Source organism: Macaca thibetana, chromosome 2 (assembly GCF_024542745.1).
Source record: "Macaca thibetana thibetana isolate TM-01 chromosome 2, ASM2454274v1, whole genome shotgun sequence".
Lineage (NCBI taxonomy): Eukaryota > Metazoa > Chordata > Mammalia > Primates > Cercopithecidae > Macaca > Macaca thibetana.
In genome coordinates, this window is record NC_065579.1 from 92,449,514 (window position 1) to 92,474,116 (window position 24,603).

Here is a 24,603-nt window from a genome sequence, read left to right on the forward strand (position 1 = left end):
TTTCAACTTTTTCTTCATAGAGACTTTTGAATTCTTTGTTAAGGTATTCCCTTATATGTAAGGCTACCTTACATTTCTGGTTGCTGTTGTGAATGATAATTTATTTTCTATCACGTTTGCTAGTTGATTATTATTAGAAATGCCATTGATTATTAGAAGTTGATTTTGTATCTGGCAAACTTATTAAACTCTTGTTAGTTTTATTAGTTTGCTTATTCTTTATTTTTTCCAAGTAGATGGACTATTGTCTGCAAATGACAGTTTTCTTTTCCTTTCTTTCAATACTTAAACATTTTAGTTGCTTTTGTTATCTTGTGGCATTGACTGGTAGGTCTGTGTTAAACAGCGGACTGGATACTGTGAATCTTTGTTTTGTTTGTAGTTGTATTCGTTATCTATTGCCATGTAACAAATTATCTCAAAATTTAGCAGCTTAAAACAGTAATAAATGTTTACTCTCTTATACAATTTCTTTGGGTCAAGAATTTGGTTTCAGCATAGTTGGGTGATTCTGATAGAGGATATCTCCTGAGGTTGCAGTCACAATGTCATCTGGGGCTGCAGTCATCTGAAGGCTTGACTGAGGCTGGAAGATCTGCCTCCCTGCTGGCTCACTTGCATGACTGTTGGCAGGAGGCCTCAGTCCACTCCCATGTAGACCTCTCCCTAGGGCTGATTGAGTGTCTTCAGGATGTGGCACTTAGCTTCCCCCAAAGTTAGTGATCCAAGAGAGCGTGATCTGTGTCAGAGCGAGATAGAAGCCTCAATGTCTTTTATCATCTAGTCTTGGACTTCACACTCCATCATTTACACAAGGTTCTGTTGGGTATACATGTCAGCCCTATTGAATGTGAGAGGGGACTACTTGAAGGTGTGAATATCAGGAGGGAGGGATTATGTGGAGGCCATTTTGGAATCTGGCTGGTACACTATCCTGAAAGAACGTGCTTCTAAATCTCTGTTAAGAATGACATTTGTTATAAGTTGTGGATATATGACTTTTATCTTTAAAGAAGTTACCTTCTGCTCCTGTTTTGTTGAGATATTTAAAACAAAAAAAATTATTAAAGACAGTTAAGGTGAGTGGGGCAGCAACCTCACAAGCAAATGAATGTGACAGGCCTGCATGCACAGAGCCACCTTTGGATCTCTACCAGATTCCTGTGTGATGAGCGGGAGGCATTGGCCCATCATGAACCCTCTGTAGCTGAAGAACTCTGCACAAACAGCCCTTTCTGCCTTGGGAGAACTGGCATAGCTATTTCACTTTTTTTCTTTTCCCTTGCAGTGTCCAAGACAAAGATTTTGGCCACAGGAGGAGCATCTCACAATAGAGACATCTTACAGGTAAGTGTTGGTAGTGGGCCCTACACCATGGCCTCTCCCATGTCTGTTACTTCTTTTTTTTGTGTGTGTGTGCCAAATTTTTGTTTGCCTACATGCACAGTACACTAAGAAAACTGAAGAGTAAATATACATTCTGATGCATGCTTTTCTTTTCTCTTTTCTTTTTTTTTTTAATATTATATTTTATGTTCTAGGGTACATGTGCACAACGTGCAGGTTTGTTACATATGTATACATGTGCCATGTTGGTGTGCTGCACCCATTAACTCGTCATTTACATTAGGTATATCTCCTAATGCTATCCCTCCCCCCTCCCCTACCCCACAACAGGCCCCAGTGTGTGATGTTCCCCTTCCTGTGTCCAAGTGATCTCATTGTTCAATTCCCACCTATGAGTGAGAACATGCGGTGTTTGGTTTTCTGTTCTTGTGATAGTTTGCTGAGAATGATGGTTTCCAGCTGCACCCATGTCCCTACAAAGGATACGAACTCATCCTTTTTTATGACTGCGTAGTATTCCATGGTGTATATGTGCCACATTTTCTTATGTCTGCTACTTCTAAGAGCCAGAGACTCAACAGGAAGTACAGTCTCCATTCCCATTCCTGCAGGAATGGGGAGTTCTTAGCTCACACTCTCCAGGAAGCAGCTCTGTTGCCTTACAGCTCACACTGTGAGTGGGATCTGTCTCACATGCAGGTGAATTCTACGGCTGTGTACAATCCACTGTCTGACACCAGCATGTCCTCTAGAGTCACATGGAAAGTGCCTGTTCTTCCACATGGCAAACCTTCTCACATCTAATGCCAGTGTTCTTGTCTTCCTCAAGGCCTCTGCCTTCCAATTTAACCATCGCCGATTCTCCAACTAGTCCTGTTGTAACACAGTTGCCAGACTGTTACTGTCCTTTTGGTCCTTCATTATGCCAGAAACATATGACCAAAAGTAGAATCAACCTGCAGATGTCTGACCCTCAGACTGTCACCTGTGGGTCTGTCAGATCCTGTTATGGGGACACTGTGCATTTTTGGGTGTAGCCTGGGGCTGCCTTAACTGTTAGAGTAATTGTATTAGCTGTTTACTTGTGATTACCTATCTTAGGTAAGATTTTCTAGAAACAAAGCCTGAAATGGGAATTCTTCTATAAGCAGTTTGTTGAGAGAGTGCTCCCAGGAAGAAGGAAGTGTGGGACTCAGGGTAGTGCAGAGGAAGAAGGATAAGTGAGGATATGGTCTTGTCTGGAGTCTACTTCCCCTCCATCCTGGCGGGGAGACAGGGCTCTAGAACATGAATTATACCACAGAACTGGTTTTACCTTGCGACAAAGGGCCAACAGGACACCTTAGGGAGGGTGAGTAAATTTCCTGTGAGCGGTGGCCTATGCTAAGCCAAAGTCAGCTTTCTTGAGGAAGTAGTGCTGCAAGCCATTAGTAGCCAGTACTCACAGCAGCTGGGGTGGGATGCACAACGGTCCAGTGAGGGGGATCTGTGTAGGCATCAGTGGCATCTACTACAATATCTCTGGTCAACTAAGACCTCCCACAAGTTCTTTCCATGTGAACTCCTCTTAGTACAGGTCCTCCATTTGAAATGTGTGCAATTTATTTTTGAACCTAAATGGGAAACTTCACCACTATCCCCTTGAAACATGCCCTTGTTAGTTTGGGTTTGTTTGGGCTTGTTAATATTAGTCTAATACCCAGCTGTCTCCAGCCCTAGGTCAGTGCCATTTGCTAAGCATACTTCCTAAATCTTCTGCTGTCTTTGGTGAAATGGCTAAAAAGTACAGGGACAGCCTGGGGAGCTGTGGCCCTCCACTAGGGACTTTCCCCAGGTCATCCTGACTATTATCACCAGGGTAGCATGACCAAGCGTACTCCTCTTAAGGCAGTCGAAGTGGAATGGAAGGCGTCAGAAGACATATGAGGGAGAGAGCTTGGAAAGTGCATCCCACAACATCTGTGTTCCCTCTGAGGAGTGGCTCACCACAGTAGAACCTCTGTGTCCTTTTCAGGTGCTTGCAGATGTGTTTGGTGCCCCGGTGTATGTTATAGACACTGCCAACTCAGCCTGTGTGGGTTCTGCATACCGAGCTTTTCATGGTAGGTCGATGGAGGGAGACAGCTGTCTCTGGAAGTGGCCAGGACATGGGGTGGGCTGAGGAGGGTGGAAATGGGAGAGTGAGGTGTTCCCAGTCTTTGGGGACATTGGAGTCTTGGGGACTTCAGCTTCATTTTTCTAGCACCCAGCAGGTGAGAACCAACCCATACTCTCTTTTCCTTTATTCTTTGCTTAAATTGGGGAAAAAAGGCTGGGTCCTAACTGAATGAAGTCTGGTCAGAGTTAAGGTCAGCACAGGGACACGGGAAAAGAACACAGGGCATGGTTGAGGGCACGTGGGCATGGGTCTGGACAGCTAGAGAGCAGGAAAAGTGGACAAAGTCCAGAGCCGTCTTTTCAGCAAGAACAAAAGTTGAAACAAAGGGGAAGACTTCAGGCCCAAGCAGTCCAGGACCCTGGACAGCGCCATGGAGCCCTGTTGCCCTGATGGAGGCCTTGCTGAAACTCTGGGCATTAAGGGAAGCTCCCTGATCTAGGCGAGTTCTGGCGGGAGCAGCACATACCCGCAAGGGCATTCGTCCTTCAAGTTGGATCAATTTGCCCTGCCTCCTGCCTGTTCAGGGAGCTCCTGTAGCAGCCCAAGTGGTTCTATTCTTTTCATGTTCTTAACTTTTTAACATACATATTTCAGCTTATATTTTTCTTTTCTTTTCTTTTCTTTTTTCTTTTTTTTTTTTTTTTTTTTTTTTTTGAGACAGAGTCTTGCTCTGTTACCCAGGCTGGAGTGCAGTGGCTTAATCTCCGCTCACTGCAAGCTCCATCTCCTGGGTTCACACCATTCTTCTGCCTCAGCCTCCCGAGTAGCTGGGACTACAGGCGCCCGCCACCACGCCCAGCTAATGTTTTGTATATTTAATAGAGGAGAGGTTTCACCGTGTTAGCCAGGATGGTCTCAATCTCCTGACTTTGTGATCTGCCCTTGGCCTCCCAAAGTACTGGGATTACAGGTGTGAGCCACCACACCCGGCCTAAGCTTATATTTTTCTATCAACGTTGAGAATTAATCAGGCAACATATCCTTCTCTTAATTAACCTTGGCGGGGTGTGGTGGCTCATGCCTGTAATCCCAGCACTTTGGGAGACCGAGGCAGGTGGATCACAAGGTCAGGAGTTCGAGACCAGCCTGGCTAGTATGGTGAAACCACGTCTCTACTAAAAATACAAAAATTAGCTGGGCGTAGTGGCACACGACTGTAGTCCCAGCTACTCAGGAGGCTGAGGCAGGAGAATTGCTTGAACCTGGGAGGCAGAGGTTGCAGTGAGCCGAGACTGCACCATTGCACTCCAGCCTGGGTGAAAAAGTGAGACTCCATCTCAAAAAAAAAAAATAATAATTAACCTCTTACCCTTTTATTCTCTCCCCACCCCATCTACCTCACCCCGCCTCATGCCACATCCTATATCAAGATCACTTGGGAATTTATTTCCAGATTCTTATATTAAGTACATTTAACATCATATTGGCTTTTATTCACACTTACCCATGAGTCTGCCTGCCTTTTTTTGTTCGTTTGTTCGTTTGTTCCTTCCTTCCTTCCCTCCTTCTTTCCTTCCTTCCTTCCCTCCTTCTTTCCTTCCTTCCTTCCTTCCTTCCTTCCTTCCTTCCTTCCTTCCTTCCTTCCTTCCTTCCTTCCTTTCTCTGTTTCTTACTTTTTATTTTTTTTTAAACTTCCTGACATTTCAGTCAGGCGCAGTGGCTCACACCTATAATCCCAGCACTTTGGGAGGCCAAGATGGGCAGATTATAAGGTCAGGAGATCGAGATCATCCTGGCCAACAGGGTGAAACCCCATCTCTACTAAAATACAAAAAAAAAAAAAAAAAAAATTAGCTGGGCATGGTGGCACATGCCTGTAGTCCCAGCTACTCGGGAGGCTGAGGCAAGGGAATAGCTTGAACCCAGGAGGTGGAGGCTGTAGTGAGCTGTTGCAGTGAGCCAAGATCACGCCACTGCATTCCGGCCTGGCGACAGAGCAAGACTCCGTCTCAAAAAAAAAAAAGAAACAAACAAACAAAAAACTTCTTCTTTCTCCTTTATTTCTATGCTGAGGTTTTGTTTTGTTTTGTTTGAGACATGGTCTCTGTTGTCCAGCCTGGAGTGCAGTGGTGTAGTCATGGCTCACTGCAGCCTCCACCTCCTAGGCTCACGTGATCTTCCCACCCCCACCTCAGCCTCCCAGGTAACTGGGACTACAGGCACACACCACCACACCTGGCTAATTTTTGTAGAGATAGGGCTTGGCCATGTTGTCCAGGCTGAACCCGAACTCCTAGGCTCAAGTGATCCACCCACCTCAACCTCCCAAAGTGCTAGGATTACAGGCATGAATCCTAGTGCTACGATTACCACATCCAAGCTGTGTGGTAGTTTTGTTGGAATATACAGCCTAAATAAATATTGTAAGAGAGAATTCAATAGGTGATGGTTTTGAGGCCTGACATGTCCAGCAAGGCCTTTGTTTCATCCTCCCAAAGATTGCCTGGGTAAAAGACTCTATGTTCAAAATACTTTTCCTGAGAACTTTGAAGATACTCTTCTATAATCTTCTGGCCTTCAGGGTGGCTGAATAGAAGTATGGGGTCCACTTCATAATTATTTTGTGGAAGTGGGAAAGGAGTTGCCCTTTAGGGACTTCACTGCTATCCTGCACTGTGTTTTGTTTTGTTCTTTTTCCCTTTCTGTGCTTGCCAAAGGGTACCTGGGCCACTGCCCTGCTCTGCCCTCCAAAACCAAAGCCTGAGCCAAATCTTAGCTCACTGGTCCCCACCCAGAGGGTTACTAACCGCTTCATTTAGAGATCTCTTCTCCCCAGCTGGGCCTGGGGATGACTGTCTTGTGTAGCATCTGCGAGTATGAGTGGAGATGGGACTAGAGTCTTCTCTTGCTGTCCACCCCACCACCATCCCAGTCCCACATCCATTCTGCTCTGAGCTGGAATTTTCTAGCATTTGGTTAGGAAAACTGCTCCTCACATCTTCAGAGGGCCCTTCTTCACTCCTGGTGGTGGTGTGTTTCTCTATCTGACGCTACTACTTACCTTGCCTAGAAATTGCTCATTGTTTCTTGCCCACCAACGGCAACCTTCCCCCTGCTACTCATTTGCTTGGTGAGTAATTATTGAGTCCCTTCTGTATGCCAGATGGTGTGCTAGGCACCATGGTTATAGTGGTGACCCAGAGAGACACCTCAGCCAAAGAGGGATCTTAAGCCAATACTCACTGAAACATATGGCACAAGTTGGGAAAAGTGCTCTGAGGAAAAGCAGATGGTGCTGAGGGCTAAGGAGGGCCTCCTGAACAAGTGATGGTCCTAGGTGCATCTTAGCTGAGGAGAAGGGAACGGGCGTGTGAAGAGTGGAAAGAACATTCTGCACAGTGAAAAGGCTCTGAGGCAGCATGAGTGGAGAGGAGACCAGGCTGTCCAGAATGTGGTGAACGAGGGGAGAGAGGAGGGGCAGGCAGACCCTTCCCCATCATATGTCGAGGTTACCTGGCCCATTCCATGAAAGGCACAACCACAAAGGGCAAGACAAGCTAGGTCCTGCTGGAGACAAGCCTGCGCTTGGCATTTTTTGGTTTTGTTTTGTAATTTTATTGAGGTACAATCTACATGACATAAAAATCATCCATTTTAAGTGTCCAATTCATTGATTTTTCATAAATGTACTGAATTGTGCAACTGTCACTATAATCCAGTTTTAGAAGAGTTTGCCACCCCAGTGAGATCCTTCATGGTGTTTATGGTTAGTTTTCATTTGCAACATGCACTAACGTGAAGTGAGTTTTCCCTTCTAGGTCTTGCAGGTGGAAGAGATGTGCCCTTTTCAGAGGTTGTGAAGTTAGCTCCAAATCCCAGACTAGCTGCTACTCCAAGCCTGGGAGCTTCTCAGGTGAGAGACCGTCAGAATTTGTTTATAACATTTGCATTATGAAAGCTCGCTAGGGTTTTTCCCCCACCAACAGGTCACCTACATTAAACCTGATGTGCTCAACTAAAGGAGAAATTCTGCTTCATTGAAATTATCAAGAAAATGGAGCAAAAGAGCCAGGTTGTCTGCTGCAAGTCACAGATGCTGCTGATTTTACAGCCAGGGTCAGATGGATTGCTGGGCATATTTTTATTGCTTCGTATGCCTCACGGTGGGCCCTTCCATGTCACTAGGCTATAAAAGCTACTGAAAGGATCCGTCACTGAAACTCAAGACATGCTGGATTTCTAGCACTCAAATCTCAAGTCTAGACCCAAGATAGCTGTGCAGTCACCCAGGCCAGGAAACCCCTGTGAAGGCAGACCTCACTTGTTGCAGGTTGGGTTCCTCAGAAAGCAGAGTCTGAGATGTCAACTAAGATATATGAGGTTTATGGGAGTGGGAGGAGTTGCTCTTGGAATCCCCAACTGTAGAAAGGAAAGGGAGTAGACAGGATTGGACAGAGGGAGAAGGGGAGCGGCAGTGCAATTTCTGGAGCCTAAGCTATTCCTACAGAAAGCTCTGAAGCTGAGGTGACCTTTAGAGTTTTATCCAGTTGTGCTAAGGGGCTGGGCCTTTATACCCCATGTCAATCAGTCATCACATGTGGGCCACCCCAGGAGGGGGTGAGGCAGCTCTTTATAGCGAAAGCAATTTCCAAAGCGGGCAGCCGAGGGCTGTCTGCCAACAGCACTCCCAGCAGTTGGGAGAATAAGTTCTTCGTTCCTGAGGTGAATCTGGATGGTACACCACAGCATCCGCCACACCACTGTACCTGTTTGCAGAAGGGTCTGGCAGCCCAGCAGCAGGGGTGGGTGCATCTTGTAAGGAACTGTGAAGGCTCTGACATTTACCTGACTTGCAAGCTAACAGGTGAGCCTGCCAGTTTTGTAGCGGCAGGCAGAAGACACAGGACTCCTGGATCAGAGACAAAGGGCTTTATTATGATGAACCGTGATAAACTCATGGTTCATCAGGAAGCATGAGCTTCATGCTTGCATCAGTTTCCCTTGGCCTCCAAATTCCACAGGGTGATGCAAAGTGTGCCCAGGTGGATACTGTGCACATAATAGGCTGTGATACAACCAAATGATCCCGAGCATAGAAAACTCCCAACCTTGTAAAGGAACTGCGAGCATACCTGCCCAAACTTTGCCACCAAAGGAGACATTATCCTTATTATTCTTGTCAGCAGACAAACACTCTCTCCAGTGTCTCTGCCCTGGAGACACTATCTATATGTCTCTATGCTTTACAAACATCCTTGAAAAGATAGTCTGAAACGAAAGCTGTCACAAAACATGTAGAAACACCATGGAGAATTGTCTCCCAGCATATCTTGGAAGTAGGAACTCATGCTGTCTAGGAGACCAGACAAACCACACACACAGGTGTGCCCAAGCATCTGTAATTTTTCTGTTGTGTGTGAGAGGCCACTCGATACACTGAAAAGATTCGATGTCGAGATAAAGGGCACTTAAGTTCTGATTTTTATTCTGCTTCTCCTTCACCATGAGACCTTAAGCAGCACTCCTTGTCTCTAGACCTTTGTTTTTTATCTGTGAAGTGGGTACAACATCTGTCCTGCCTCCCTTTCACCTACTAATTGTGAGGCTTAAAAACAATCCTTGACCGAAATGGCATTATAGTCTAACAGGAAATCTGGAGGTAGAATTGTTTCAGTAGTTCAACATGAGAACTCTGGTCATGTTCCCTGCAATTCCTCAGGTCAGCAGTGGACAATGGGAACATAATGTGAGCCACATATGTCATTTAAAATATTCTGGTTGCCTCATTTTTAAAAGTAAAAATAAAAAGAAATGATTAAAATTAATTTTAATAATACATTTTATTTAATCCACTATATCTGAAGTATTGTCATGTCAACATGTAATAAATAGAAAAGTTACTAATGTGGGGCTGGACGCAGTGGCTCACACCTGTAATCCCAGCACTTTGGGAGGCCGAGGTGGGCAGATTGCTTGAGCCCAGGAGTTCAAGAGCAGCCTGGGCAGCATGGCAAAAACCCCGTCTCTACAAAAAATAAAAAAATTAGCTGGGTGTGGTGGTGCATGCCTGTAATCCCAGCTACTCTGGAGGCTGAGGTGGGAGCATCACTTGAGCCCAGGAGGTGGAGGTTGCAGTAAGCCAAGATCACACCACTGCACTCCAGCCTGGGCGACAGAGACCCTGTCTCAAAAAAAAAAAAAAAGTTACAAATATGATATTTTACATTTCCTTTTTTGCATGAAGCTTTTGAAATTTGGTGTGCATTTAATACTTACAGTTCTGGGCATGCTTCAAGTATGCAGAGGTGTACATGGCTTGTGGCTACTGTGCTGGATAGTGCAGCTCTGGATGTGCTCACATGGTGGGAGGATGGCTGTAGCTGCCCCAAACATCATGTCTTCACAGCTGTGTTCAAAGGCAGGGATATAGGTGACATTGGACAGAGAGCCTCTCTTCACACACCTCTTGCTCATCAGGGAGAAAAATACTGGCCTATCCCTCACCTACCCCACATACCCCCAACAGGCTACCACTTGGTCATATATGGTGAATTCTGATTGTAGGAAAGGCTAGGGTAGGGTCTGGCTCTTTCATTCTATCTGGAAGGAGGCCAGCAAGGAGGAAGGTAATTAGGGAAAGTTTTAGGGCAGCACAGCAGCATCTGCCTCATGTAGAGTATGGAGTGGCAAATCCTCGGAGCTGTGTCCCCTGAGCTGATGAGAGTGCCTCATCACTCTCCCTGGCCTGCCCATGGCCGAAATCACTGACAACTCATGGAACCCTTTACCGCTGGATCCAAATCCTCAAAAGCCCTCCCAATAGCGGGTTGCAGCAGTGACAGTCTACGTGATTGTCAGCATACACGACTTATATGCAGACTGCATTTGTGGACTAGAGTTAAACTCCTTGAGAGCAGGGCCACATCCTTCATTCTTTCTGTGGCACCTACAGCACTGCTTGTGCTCAAGCGGAAACTCAAAGCAGTAAGAATGTTTTCTCCCTTGGCTCAGCTAAACGTTGCAGTTTTCTCCATGGGGAGAAATCAAAGCCCCTTACCTTTGTTCTCTGACTTCTTAATGTCCAGTACAGGCTAGGACAACCTTAGGCTCCTCGCCTGTGGGCCTCTTTATAAAGGGTCACCTGTTATCTTTTGCTTTATTTTACTCATGGGGTCTATTCCCAAGTACTTCACAAACACATAATTCACAGGGTAGAACCAGAACATCAGCTGTGTCACCCTCATTTGGAAGAGCAAAGGAATTTATCCCCCTAAGCCCTTCTAGGCAGCACAGACTCATCGTGGACTTAGAAGTCAGCAGGCTCCCTCTCTCTGGCTCTGACACCCAGTGTAACTGTCCCTGAGCCTTCGCAGACAGAGCTGCTGCAGCTGCACCACGAGTAGGCCCCAGTCGCATAATGAGTTGTTAAAATGCTTGACTTCCAGCTGGGCGTGGTGACTCACGCCTGTAATCCCAGCACTTTCAGAGGCTGAGGCGGATGGATCACCTGAGGTCAGGAGTTACAGACCAGCCTGGCCAACATGGTGAAAACCCGTCTCTACTAAAAAAGAAAAAAACACAAAAATTAACCGGGTGTGGTGGTGCACACCTGTAGTCCCAGCTACTCGAGAGGTTGAGGCATGAGAATCGCTTGAAACTAGGAGGTAGAAGCTGCAGTGAATCAAGATTGCACCACTGCACCTCCAACCTGGGTAACAGAGCGAGACCCTGTCTCAAGAAATAAAAAAACACAACTTAACTCTGGAGCAAATTAAACCAAATTAAGAAGGAATGGGGTTGGCATGAGCTCCTGCTTATGTTTACTTGCGAGTCCCAGGAAAATCCAGGTCCTTGGTCTTCAGTGTTGTTTGTCTGTGAGACAGCGTGTGCTCGCCTGAAGTGCATCTGCATTTCTCAGGTAAGATGGACAGCCACAGGGAAGACTGCTTAGGGGGTTAAAAGAAGGGTAAGAATGTGGGCTTGTGTTTCTTTTTGGTCTTTCTTCTATGTTGGGCTTTTTGTTTGTTTTGGCTTATAAGGAAGCACACTGTATATATAATTTTGTAGCTTCTTTAAAATTTCTACATTACAACATAAATATTTCATTCTTAAAAATGTATGTGCATACCATTTTTAATGACTGTATAATATTCTATCTGGGTCGACCAGGCACGATGGCTCATACCTATAGTCCCAGCACTATGGGAGGCTGAGGCGGGAGGATCACTTGAGGCCAGGAGTTGGAGACCAGCCTCATCGCTACAAAAAAAAAAAAAAAAAAAAGTCTGGCAAATTTTTCACCAGAACCACAGTTTACTTGAGCATTTTCCATGCCTTAGCACAGTTGCTTTTAGTTTTTCAATTATGATTAACTCTTCTTAGATAAAGGATTAAAAAAAAAAAACTTTCCTATTCTACATGCGAATTTAACCTTTGGTTAACTTTCTAGCTGTTTTCCTTGAGATCTCATAAAAGTGGAATATCAACAGTTTTACTAGACAACGTTGCTTTTGTAAAAATGGCCTTTGCTTGGGAAACTGCATCTGAACTGAGAAAACTGTAACCACCTGGTGAGAAGTCTTCCTCAGGGCCTCCTTGAGTAGTGACTCCTCCTGGACAAGCCTCCTACCTACTAAGCTGTTACAGGAGATACTTTTGTAGGGCATATGAGGTTTTGAAGCCAGGGTCATTCTTTCGTCTGTATGATGTGGATCTCAACTCTTTTTTTTTTGAGATGGAGTCTCACTCTGTCACCCAGTCTGGAGTGCGGTGGTGCGATCTCAGCTCACTGAAACCTCATCCTCCTGGGTTCAAGTGATTCTCCTGCCTCAGCCTCTCGAGTAGCTGGGATTACAGGCGCCTGCCACCACGCCCAGCTAATTTTTATATTTTTAGTAGAGACGGGGTTTCACCAGGTTGGTCAGGCTGGTCTTGAACTCCTGACCTCAGGTGATCCACCCGCCTTGGCCTCCCAAAGTGCTGGGATTACAGGCATGAGCCACCGCACACGGCCAGATCTCAGCTCTTTCTGCCTGGGCTGTAACCTGGTTGGGAGACAAAGAGACCCTCTTCTGTACAGCTGTGTGAACTGCTGTATCAACTGCTACATGGTCTTCCATTGAGAGGAGCACCTGCCGCCACTGTGTTTCTCCAGGCTGTCTTCCCTTGGCTCATGGTGGTCTTATACGTCTGAATGTTCAATGGTATCAAAGAAGACCCTTGGCGGACTTGGCATCCTACGTTTAGGATTATTTCCTTAGGAGAGCTTCACCCAAGTAGAATAACTGGGTCCCACACTATGGGCTCCTTAATACAGATATAAAGTCAAGTCTATTTCCCAAAGAGTTGTATCACCAACTTTCACCAGCTGTGCAATGAGGCAGCCATTTCTAGGTACTCTCACCAGAATTTTTTTAAACTTTTGTAGATTTGATCATAAAAATTAGTTTCTTGTCATAATTTATAGTTTAAAAATATCTTAAACTACAGATTTGAGAACTCCTAGCATTCCCTCTTTTGTGAATTGATGCTTTCTTTCTTTTGCCCAGCAAAAAAGTTAAATTGCAAGTAAACGAAATTTAAAAATTTTAGGCCGGGCGCGGTGGCTCAAGCCTGTAATCCCAGCACTTTGGGAGGCCGAGGCGGGCGGATCACAAGGTCAGGAGATCGAGACCACAGTGAAACCCCGTCTCTACTAAAAATACAAAAAATTAGCCGGGCGCGGTGGCGGGCGCCTGTAGTCCCAGCTACTCAGGAGGCTGAGGCAGGAGAATGGCGGGAACCCGGGAGGCGGAGCTTGCAGTGAGCCGAGATCGCGCCACTGCACTCCAGCCTGGGCAACAGCGTGAGACTCCATCTCAAAAAAAAAAAAAAAAAAAGAAATTTAAAAATTTTAAATTGCAAAGTGCAACCAGATGTAAGAGGCATTTCCCCTCTCCCTGTTCTAAACCGCTTTTTCTGCTCTTCTAGGTCTATGAGGCCCTCCTCCCCCAGTACGCCAAACTCGAGCAGAGAATCTTGTCTCAGACCCGGGGGCCTCTGGAGTGAACAGGCATCCCTGTTGCCCCTGCCTGCCCAGATTTACTGACCCCATTTGGAGACATGGCCCCGGACAGCAGGGATCCACTTCCCTGTTCTGAACAGCTCTTCCTGCCTCTGCTGACTCCTTGGAGTGTCCAGGACCATTTTAAAGCCGTCCTCAGCACATCTGCCTGAAGATAGATAGGCACTCGTGTCCTTGTGCCCATGTGCCCGTGTGCCCCAGGGCAGGAAAACATCTCTCTTTTCCTGTCTTTTATCCCAGGAGGCAGGACAACACTGAGACTGGGATATAGCCGATAAAAACTATGACTTTTCCCCTTGTAGAGGCAGAATTAAAGCTAATCTAGGGACTCAAATTAGCAGAATGGGGGAGACAAAGCCCTGTCTCACCCCCTAACCTCATCCTATCTCTTTCTCCAACCCTGACTCTCTGCCCACTCCTCCCCAAACCATGACCCACAGCCGCCCCCACCCCATATCTTGATCCTACCTTCCATCCTCTCCCCCAATCCAAACCCCACAGCCTCTTCTCTCTCACGCCCTGCCCTCCTTGTTTCAGCTGTCTGAGGTGCCTCCCAGAGCCTCTCTTATTTGCCCTATGCTCACCCTCTCCATGCTGTCCCCATTCTCTCCTTTCACCATCTGTTCTCTCCCCCTCCTTCATCTCCTCCCTCCCCAAACTCACCTGGCATAATTCACAACCTCCCACCCAAATGGTGGGCCTGGTGGACGTGCTTCCTGTGCCCTCCTTGTAGCTGTGCCCACAGATCACTGAGAGGGACCATCTCCCAAGTGGCACAGTTTAGAACTTCTCTCTCTTTTTCTCCCTCATTCCCTCTCTCTTCTTGTAGTCCACTTGTTGAAGAAGTTGTGTCATTTCTCTGGAAGAATTTCCCAAATTCTGGATTTCTTTTTTATTTTGGAGTATTTCATCAGCTGAAAAGTTGTGATTCTCACTTTGAGTTTTCTTCCTACATTTGTATAGTGAGTTCCTTTTTCCTTCCTCTTTATCCCTCCTGTTTTACTTTATACCTCTCTATTCCTTGCTCAAATTATTGCAAAAGCCTCCACAGAAAGTCCTCTATGATCTGCCTCCTGCAGACTCTTCCAGATTTTTCTTCTGCCCCAAGTCTTTACTGAGCTCAGGACTCCAGCTAAATCAAAATACTCATGTTCTCACCCAGAGTGACAAAATCCTGCAGATAGGTTTAAGACTTGGTTGATCAGAGCAGTAGCTAGTGGGAAGTTCAAAGGAAGGGGCTTAGAAAATGAGTGGGATCAAAGGCATCACTTCTGATGGAGATGAAGCCATCTTGAAAGGGAGTGGTGTGCTTTGGAGGCATGGTGGACGAAAGGGGGCAAAGGAAGCAAGAGGTTAAAGATAACGGCCTGTTAGATACGACAGCAAGGCCAAGATTCCGAAGAAGACAGACAACTCCCCCTAGATGTTACTTTTTAAAGACATTTTACATTATTGGCCAGCAGAAAAAGGCTGTCTTGGACCATGAAACAGTAAACTGTAACAAAACACTTCAACATGAATTTGAAAATAAATTAAATAATTGTGGATATAAAAGGACACCAGAGATCAGAGATTCAAAACCTCAGAATAAAAATGAAAAAGCTACAAGCATATATGAGAAGAGAACTGACTGAACTTGGGAAATAATTTGAACAAAAAGATAAGTCATCACAGATATGAATACTAAATTATACTATATCTTAATGAAAATAGATATGGTCACAAGTACATTAAGGCACGTAGAAGGTAGGAGTAAGAAAAGCTAAGAGAAACAAAACAAACAAAGCAATATTAAAGGAAGAGCCAAAAAGACCCAGAAATAAAATGATAGATAAAGAAGATTGGCAAAGAAAAGATGATACAGGTAAAATTGGAACTCATGAAGACAAAAGATAAGACAGTGGAATAGAGTTAATATTTAAAATTCAAATATTAAAACTCAAACCCAAAAGAACTTTCTGAAAACAAAAGAAAACCTGAAACTTTATCTTGAAAGGGTCTATCTTGTTACTTCGAATATTGACCCAGAATGATGAGCTCTGAGACATATCCTACCAACTATACTTTGAAGCCAAAGGAAAAGAACTATGTAAGCCTGTAGGCCAAAAGACCTAGTCTCTTACAAAGGAAAGATCTGGTTGGCATCAGGCTTCTTAACAAAGCGAGATAGCAATGGGGCAACCTTTTCAAGAAACTCAAAGAAAGTATGAACTGAGGATTTCATATTTCGCCAAGCTCTCCTTTAAGTATCAAGGATATAGGAAGAAGTTTTAATTACACAAGAACCCAGGGACTGTTGTACCCACGACTTCTTCCTTAGAATTCTACTAAAAGACAAGCTTCATCCAACTAGGAGATGATTGGGGAAATGAGCAAAAGGACTGGACGTGACCATTGAATATCTTTGGTTGTAGACCTGAGACCAAATGGAAGTGGGGATAAGGGTGGAAGAACAGTGTTAGTCTATTTTCACACTGCTATAAAGATAGTACCCAGCCGGGCATGGTGGCTCATGTCTGTAATCCCAGCACTTAGGGAGGCCGAGGCAGAAAGATCACCTGAGGTCAGGAGTTTGAGACCAGACTGGCCAACATGGTGAAATCCCATCTTTACTAAAAATACAAAAATTAGCTGGGTATAGTGGTGCACCCCTGTAATCTCAGCTACTCAGGAGGCTGAGGCATGAGAATTGCTTGAACCTAGGGGCAGAGATTGCAGTGAGCCGAGATCGTGCCACTTCACTCCAGCCTGGGTGACAGTGAGACTCTGTCTCAAAAAAATAAAAAATAAATAAAGATAGTACTCAAGACTGGGTAATTTATAAAGAAAAGAGGTTTAATTGACTCAGAGTTCCACATGCTGGGGAGGCCTAAGGAAACCTACAATCATGGCAGAAGGTGAAGGGGAAGCAAGGACCTTCGCATAGTGGCAAAAAAGAGAGAGCATGAACGCACAAGAGAGCAAGCAGGGAAAACTCTTATAAAACCATCGGCTCTCGTGAGAACTTACTATTATGAGAACAGCATGGGAGAAACCACCCCCATGATCCAGTTACCTCCCACCAGGTCTCACCCGCAACACCTGGAGATTACAATTAAAGATGAGATTTGGGTGGGGACACAAGTTCTAATCACATGAAATAGTATCAAATGGTATATGCTTTGACAAGACAGAAGTAACAAAAAAGAAGGGAGAGAGGAAGAGGAAAGTACAAAGAACTCCTTGTTGCTTAGGCAATATGTAGAAGTCAAAGAGCATTATTTAAAGTTGACAAAACAAGTATATGAAGTGTAAGTAAGGAAAAGAAGATTTAGAGCATTGAAGGTGTACTATACTATTTAAAGTAATAGTATAGAATACATAGTATAATTACTAGAATAAAAATGTAAATCTCCATCAATGCTCAAAGAAATAATAATAAAGGCAGTAGATTACAGTGAAAAACATACAGTGAAAAAAGGCAGTAGATTACAGTGAAAACATGCCATCATACAGTAAATATATTAAGTCCAAGCATGTAAGTTAAATCAGTACATGTGAAAGGACTTACCTATTAAAAGGAATATCAGATTGGCTTACAAACCAATGTCTTATTGTCTGTTATTTATAAGAGACACATCTAAAATAAGTGATTCAGAGAAGCTAAATAAAAAGAGATGGGCAAAAATAGACCGGGCAAGTAGGACCACAGAAGACAAAGATTACAGTATCCATATCTGAAAAGGTAGAATTCAGGAAAAAATAGACAAGACAATGAAGGATACATTAAAATGCTAAAAGCCACAAGTCACAATGAGGATATACTACTTATGAGTGTTACAGCTTCAATTATCTGGTTTGTCAACTTTAAATGATATTCTTTGGCTCCCACCTATTGCCTGTACAACAAAGAACTCTTTGTACTTTCCTCTTTCTCTCTCCCTCGTTTTTCATTGTTTCCATTGTGTTACTTCTACCTTGTTAAAGCACATAACATTTGCATAACAAATTATGCAAAGAAAAATGAATAGAAACCTAGAAATAACAGAGAACTTTAAAACACCTCTGTCTCACCCAAGACTGAAGTTAAGGAGACAAAAATACATTTAAGGATATAAGTGATCTAAATAACAGTATCTATAAAGTAGATCTAATGAATATATGTTGAACTTTCTACCTTGATAATAAAGAATACTCCTCTAGGGCAAGCGTGATGACTCACACCTGTAATCCCAGCACTTTGGGAGGCTGAGGCAGGTGGATCGCTTGAGCTCAGGAGTTCGAGACCAGCTTGGCCAACGTGGTGAAACCCCATCTCTACAAAAAAATACAAAAATTAGCCAGGCATGGTGGCAGGAGCCTGTAGTCCCTAGGAACTTATGACTCTTCTAGGAATCATAAGATTGTTGTCCCACAGCAGCCTCACACACCTGGCATATCAGTGATTAAACCCATAGGGTGCTATCTCAAAAATAATTGAGTGGGCTTTTGGTACGTAGACTCCAATAAGACACATAAAACCCACAGTATATTTTAGGAAGCTATACTAATGGCATTATCCAGGATTAAAAGGGACTAAATGTTAAAAAACCCTGGACCCCCAACTTTATATGGGCAGCAAGCAGGCATAGTTGCTCAAAAGACAGTTTCTAGGCTGAGCATGGTGGCTCACGCCTGTAATCGCAGCACTTTAAGAGGCCAAGGCAGGCGGATCATGAGGTCAGGAGTTCAAGACCAGCCTGGCCAAAATAGTGAAACCCCATCTCTACTAAAAATACAAAAATTAGCTGGGCATGGTGGTACATGCCTGTGGTCCCAGCAGCTTGGGAGGCTGAGGCAGGAGAATCGCTTGAACCCAAGAGGTAGAGGTTGCAGTAAGCTGAGATCTCGCCACTGCACTCCAGCTTGGGCAACAGAGTGAGACTTCGTCTCAAAAAAAAAATAAAAAAATTGTATATGTATCAGCAGGCCGGGCATGGTGTCTCATGCCTGTAATCCTAGAACTTTGGGAGGCTGAAGCAAGTGGATCACCTGAGGTCAGGAGTTCAAGATCAGCCTGGCCAACATGGTGAAACCCTGTCTCTACTAAAAATACAAAAAAAAGTTAGGCGGGTGTGGTCGCAGACGCCTGTAATCCCAGCTACTCAGGAGACTGAGACAGGAGAATCACTTAAACCTGGAAGGCGGAAGTTGCAGTGAGCTGAGATGGCAGCACTGTACTCCAGCCTGGGTGACAGAGCAAGACTCCATCTCAAAAAAAAAAAAAAAAAAAAAATATATATATATATATATATATATACACACACACACACACGTATCAGAAAAAAATGCAAACACACTTTAAGCATATTTTAAAATGCTTACTGACAAAAATCAAAGAGTTTGATAAAATTCTGTGTTACCATGACTGTGGAGCAATAGACATTCGTATACATTTCTGGTAGGAGTGCAATTTTGTGAGACTCCTAAGGAGGGAAATTGGGCAACATCTAACAAAACTAAATATGAGTATGACTGAACCATTCCAATAGGAATCTGCACAAAGGCACAATTCCAACATACAAGATAACGTATGTATAAGGTTATTGTGAAATTATTGATAATAGCAAAGTACTTGGGAAAAGGCAAATATACATTAATATAGGACAGATTGAATAGATTATAATGCATCCACACAATAAAAAAGAATGAGGAAGATCTCTATGTACCAATGAGGGGTAAATTCCATAAACAAAGGACAGTTCTCTATTATTCTCTATTATTCTTTTTATTCCCCTTAACAAAGTTTTATAGTTTTTAGTGTACGTCTTACACATATTTTGTTAAATTATTTGATTTTTAAAAAAGATTTTGTGATGAAATGTATGACATTTATCATTTTAACCATTTTTAAGTGGAAAAGTGTTCATTGTTTCAATTGTTTTTACTAACATTTAGGAATATTCCATGGTATGTTGAATTATTCATTGGGAACATATAAAGATCAAATTCAGTAGCGTTAGGTATATTCACAATATTATGCTACCATCACCACCACACATTTCCAAAACCTTTTTATCATTCTAGGCTGCAGCTCTACTCACTAAACAATAACTCCTGTTTTCCTCTCTCCAGCCCTTGATGACCGCTATCCTTTCTCTCTATGGATTTGCCTATTCTAGGTTTTTCATATAAGTGGTATCATACATGTGTCCTCTTGTGTCTGGTTTATTCCACACACATGTAAAATAGTTAATGTTTTAATGTTTTAAATTTAAAGGTTCATTCACATTGTAGCAAGGCTGAATAATATTCTGCTGTCTTTATATACCACATCCTGTTTATCCATTCATCCATCAGTGGACATTTGAGTTGTTTTCACCTTTTGGTGATTGTAAATAATGCTGCTATGAACGTTGCTGTACAAATATCTGTTTGAGTCCGTGCTTTCAATTTTTTGGGTGTATACCTAGAAGTGAAATTGCTGAATCATACAGTAATTCTGTTTAACTTTTTGAGGACCCACCACAGTTTTCCACAGTAGCTGCACCATTTTACATTCCCAGCAGTAATGCACAGGGATCTAGTTTCTCTACATCCTTGTCAACACTTGTTATTTTTCTTTTTTTTAAATATATATATAATAGCCATCATTAAGGATGTGAAGTGAAGTTTCATTGTGGTTTTGATTTGTGTTTTCCTAATGACTAGTGATGTTAAGCACTTTTCGTGTTCTTATTGGCCATTTGTACACATTTAATTGTTTCGATGCTGTTGGAAAAGTGTTTCATTTTTTCGATTGTTTTCGCTAGCATATAGGGATAGTCTATGGTATATGGAATTATTCGTTGCTAATATACAAAAATCATTTTGTTTTTAGATGGAGTCTCGCTCTGTCATCAGGCTGGAGTGCAGTGGCGTGATCTCGGCTCTCTGCAATCTCTGCCTCCTGGGTTCAAGCGATTCTCCTGCCTTAGCCTCCTGAGTAACTGGGATTACAGGCACCCGCCACCATGCACAGCTAATTTTTGTATTTTTAGTAGAGACGGGATTTCACCATGTTGGCCAGTATGGTCTCAATCCCCCAACCTTGTGATCCACCCACCTTGGCCTCCCAAAGTGCTGCGATTACAGGCATAAGCCACCACGCCTGGCCATAAGAATCAATTTTTGTTTGATTTTGTGTCTTGCAACTTTATTAAATTCACTTACTAGTTATGGTAGTATTTTGTATTAGTAGGATATGTAGGATTTCTATCCATCATGTCATGCCATCTGTACAAACAAAGACAGTTTTTCTTCTTTTCAATCTGTAAGCATTTTATTTCATTTTCTTGCCTTCCTGCAATGATTAGAATGTCTAATATAGTGTTGAATGGAAGCAGGGAGAGCAATAATCCTTGCCTTGTTGCTGATCTTGGGGACAGCATTTTATCACTAAGACTGTGTGTGTGAATACACCCTCCATTGGGCTAAGAAATTTCCTTTCATTTCTTGCTGGAGGCGGGGAGGAATGTTTAAAAAGAATGTGTAGGTTTGTCTTGAATTTTGGCAAATGTTTTACATGTATGTGTTATGGTTTTGGTATTCTGTGTTCCTTAAATATTTCATTGAATTCACCAGTGAAACCATCTTAGTTAGATGTTTTCTTTGTGGAACTTTTAAGTTAAAATTCAATTTAAATAAAAATATATGCCCCTTCAGATTTTGTACTTCTTTTTGTGTCAATATTAATAATACGCATCTTTCAAAGAATCTTTTTTTTTTTTTTTTGGTAGAGACAGGGTTTTGCCATGTTGTTGATAGCAAGCCCTAACCCTGTCATAAACAAGCCTTAAAGAAACTGGCAATAAACAGGATTTCTGCAGCAATGTGACATGCTCATGATGGCTGCCATGCACACTGCTAAAAGTTGTTGGTTTACTGGAGCAGGGCAAGGAATACCTGTCCCTGCCTGGAGCAAAAAACTGCTCAAACCACAAACAATAGCAGGAGAGGCCTGTGCCTTGACAGCATGTTTGTGCTGCAGATAATCAGCCAGAGCCTGTTTCTCTGCTCCTCACTGAGACTGCTTTGTTTCCCATAAGGAATGCTTTTAGCTAATCTACAATCTATCAAAGCTATGCTTATCACTAGCTTTCTGTCAATAAATGTGTGGGTCAAGCTCTGTTCATGGCGCTCAGCTCTGAAGGCTTTCAGCCCCTAATCCCCACTTTATACTATATTCCCATGTCTTTGTCTTAATTCCTCTAGCGCCGCTGGGTTGGAGTCTCCATGACCGAGCTGGTCTCAGCAAGCGGTACCCAACGTGGGGGCTTGAATCCAGGTGTAAGGATCACCGGAGCGACGGTTAGAAAATGTGGAACTACACTGGAGGACACCTGAGTAGTGTTAAAGCAATTCCCATGGTAAGAAGGGGAGCTCAGAAGCATCAGGGTAACAATGGGACAAGGGTGGAGCAGGCATGAGGCTTATTTGATTCTGCTTCGACATCTCCTCAGAAAAGGAGGAGTGAAGGTTAGCACTGGCTGACTTATGCAGCTTTTTAGTGTGGTAGAGAGATACTGCCCCTCGTTTCCGAACCGAGGAACTATGAATGTAGAGGTCTGGGAAAAGGTAGGCAGCACACTGAAAAAGGCATATAAGGATGGTGCTGAGGATATTCCTATAACTGATCAGTGTGGGCTCTGGTTCATTCCCCCTTGGAGCCTTTCCACACAGATGATGATGAGGAGGAATCAGAGGAAGAAGGAGAGTCTAATGAAGTAACAGAAGAGAGAAGAACAGGTTTGTTTGCCAGCTAAAGCAACAAAGGAGGGAGAGGTTTGTCCCTACCCCTCTGCACCCCCTCATTATTTTGAAGAAAAGGAGCGGCCTGACCCTCCGGATCTTTCTTTTCCAGAGGACACTGGGTGAAAAGTAGTTGCCCCAGTGACTGTTTAAGCAGTGCCTCAAGCGACCGCTCTCAGTTCTATTCAGGCAGGAATCCAGCAAGCTAGACGAGAGGGTGATCTGGATGCTTGGCAGTTTCCTGTTAGAATGCACCCACCTGATCAACAGGGAAATATTACGGTTACGTGGGAGTCTTTCCCTTTTAAAATACTTAAAGAATTTAAACAAGCTATTAATCAACATGGACCAGGTTTTCCTTTTGTAATGGGACTGTTAAAGAATGTTGCTGTCTCCAGTCAGATGATGCCAGCGGGCACAGCAGGATTACTTCTAGGTAGGTCTAGTTTAAATGTAAAAGGAGTGCAAGTACAACCAGGAGTCATTGATTCAGATTATCAGGGGGAAATTCAAATTGTTATATCTACTTCTATTCCCTGGAAAGCAGAGCCAGGACAGCGTATAGCACAGCTCCTGATTGTGCTGTATGTGGAAATGGGGAGAAGTGAAACTAAACGGACAGGAGGATCTGGAAGTACAAATGAACAAGGGAAAGCAGCTTACTGGGTAAATCAAATTACTGATAAACATCCTACCTGTGCAGTAACTATTCAGGGAAAGAAATTTAAAGGTTTGGTAGATACAGGAGCAGACATTTCAGTCATTTCTCTACAGCACTGGCTGGCTGTGTGGTCAATTCAACCCGCTCAATTTAACATAGTTAGAGTTGGTAAAGCCCCTGAAGTATATCAAAGTATTTATATTTTGCATTGTGAAGGACCTGATGAACAATCTGGGACCATTCAGCCAACTATAACTTCTGTACCTATACATTTATGGGGGAGAGATTTATTACAGCAATGGGGAGTACAAGTTCCCCTTTATATAGAACAATTATATAGCCCTCAAAATCAGCATATGATACAAGAGATGGGGTATGTGCCTGGCATGGGATTAGGAAAAAATGTACAAGGGTTAAAGAAACCACTTCAAGCGGAAGAAAAAAATTCTTGTCAGGGTTTAGGAGATCATTTTTGATGGTGGCAATTGTTAAGCCTCCAGAACCTATACCTTTAAAACGGTTAACAAGTAAGCCAATTTTGATAGAACAATGGCTGCTGAGTAAAGAGAAACTGGAGGCTTTAGAGGTCTTAGTTACTGAACAATTAGAAACAGGATATATAGCTCTAACGTTTTCCCCCTGGAATTCTCCAGTCTTTGTTATTAAGAAAAAATGTGGTAAATGGAGAATGTTGACAGATCTTAGAGCGATTAATTCAGTTATACAACCTATCGGGAGCATTGCAGCCTGGACTGCCTTCTGCTGCTATGATTCAAAAAAATTGACCTTTAATAGTCATAGATTTAAATGACTGTTTCTTTACTATCCCCTTAGCTGAGCAAGACTGTGAATGGTTTGCATTTATAATTCCTGCGGTAAACAACCTGCAGCCTGCTAAACGTTTTCACTGGAAAGTGTTGCCACAAGGCATGTTAAACAGTCCAACAATTTGTCAGACTTATGTAGGACAAGCAATGGAACCTACTCGTAAAAAATGTTCACAGTGTTACATTATTCATTTTATGCACGATATACTTTGTTCTGTCCCCGCTCAGGAAATATTAATCCAATGTTATAATCACTTGCAAAACTCGATTTCTCGTGCTGGTTTAATTATAGCTCCTGACAAAATTCAGACTCCTACTCTTTACTCCTACTTGGGGACCTTAGTAAATGACACTACCATTGTGCCACAGAAAGTAACCACACGTAGGGATCAATTGAAAACATTGAATGACTTTCAAAAACTACTAGGAAACATTAATTGGGCATGACCTGCTCTAGGCATTCCTACCTATGCCATGAGTAATCTATTTTCTATCCTTAGAGGAGATCCTAGTCTCCCAAGCACTCGGCAGTTAACAAAGGAGGCTGAGGCAGAGTTACAGCTAATTGAAAAGTAAGTGCATAAAGCTCAAATAAATAGAATAGATCCAGAAAAGACTTTAGACTTATTGATTTTTCCAACTCAGCATTCACCTACTGGTGTTATTGTCCAAGAGCAGGATCTTGTAGAGCAGCTTTCCCTCCACATACTAATTCACGGACTCTCACTCCTTATTTGGATCAAATTGCTACTCTGATAGGAAATGGGAGAACTGAAATTGTTAAATTACATGGATATGATCCTGGAAAAATTATTCTTCCTCTTACAAAGGCATAAATACAAAAAGCCTGTATAAATAG

At 43.3% G+C, this 24,603-nt stretch overlaps 1 protein-coding gene across 4 annotated transcripts in view; it reads left to right on the forward strand.

Annotated features, from left to right (window-relative positions):
- The window catches only part of XYLB (xylulokinase), a 103,324-nt gene that overhangs the window by 54,478 nt on the left and 24,243 nt on the right, over window positions 1–24,603 (forward strand). For 2 of the 4 annotated variants that reach the window (XR_007723472.1, XM_050780318.1), the window contains exons 17-20: window positions 1,289–1,347; window positions 3,362–3,449; window positions 7,264–7,358; window positions 21,720–21,874. Coding sequence is in view for 3 of the 4 variants with exons in the window: in XM_050780318.1 (XP_050636275.1) it covers window positions 1,289–1,347; window positions 3,362–3,449; window positions 7,264–7,358; window positions 21,720–21,851 (374 nt within the window). In the remaining variant the exon portion in view is untranslated. Of the gene's footprint in view, window positions 1–1,288; window positions 1,348–3,361; window positions 3,450–7,263; window positions 7,359–13,414; window positions 17,162–21,719; window positions 21,875–24,603 lie in introns of those variants that run through there. The other 2 variants (XM_050780320.1, XM_050780319.1) reach the window with 1 other exon arrangement.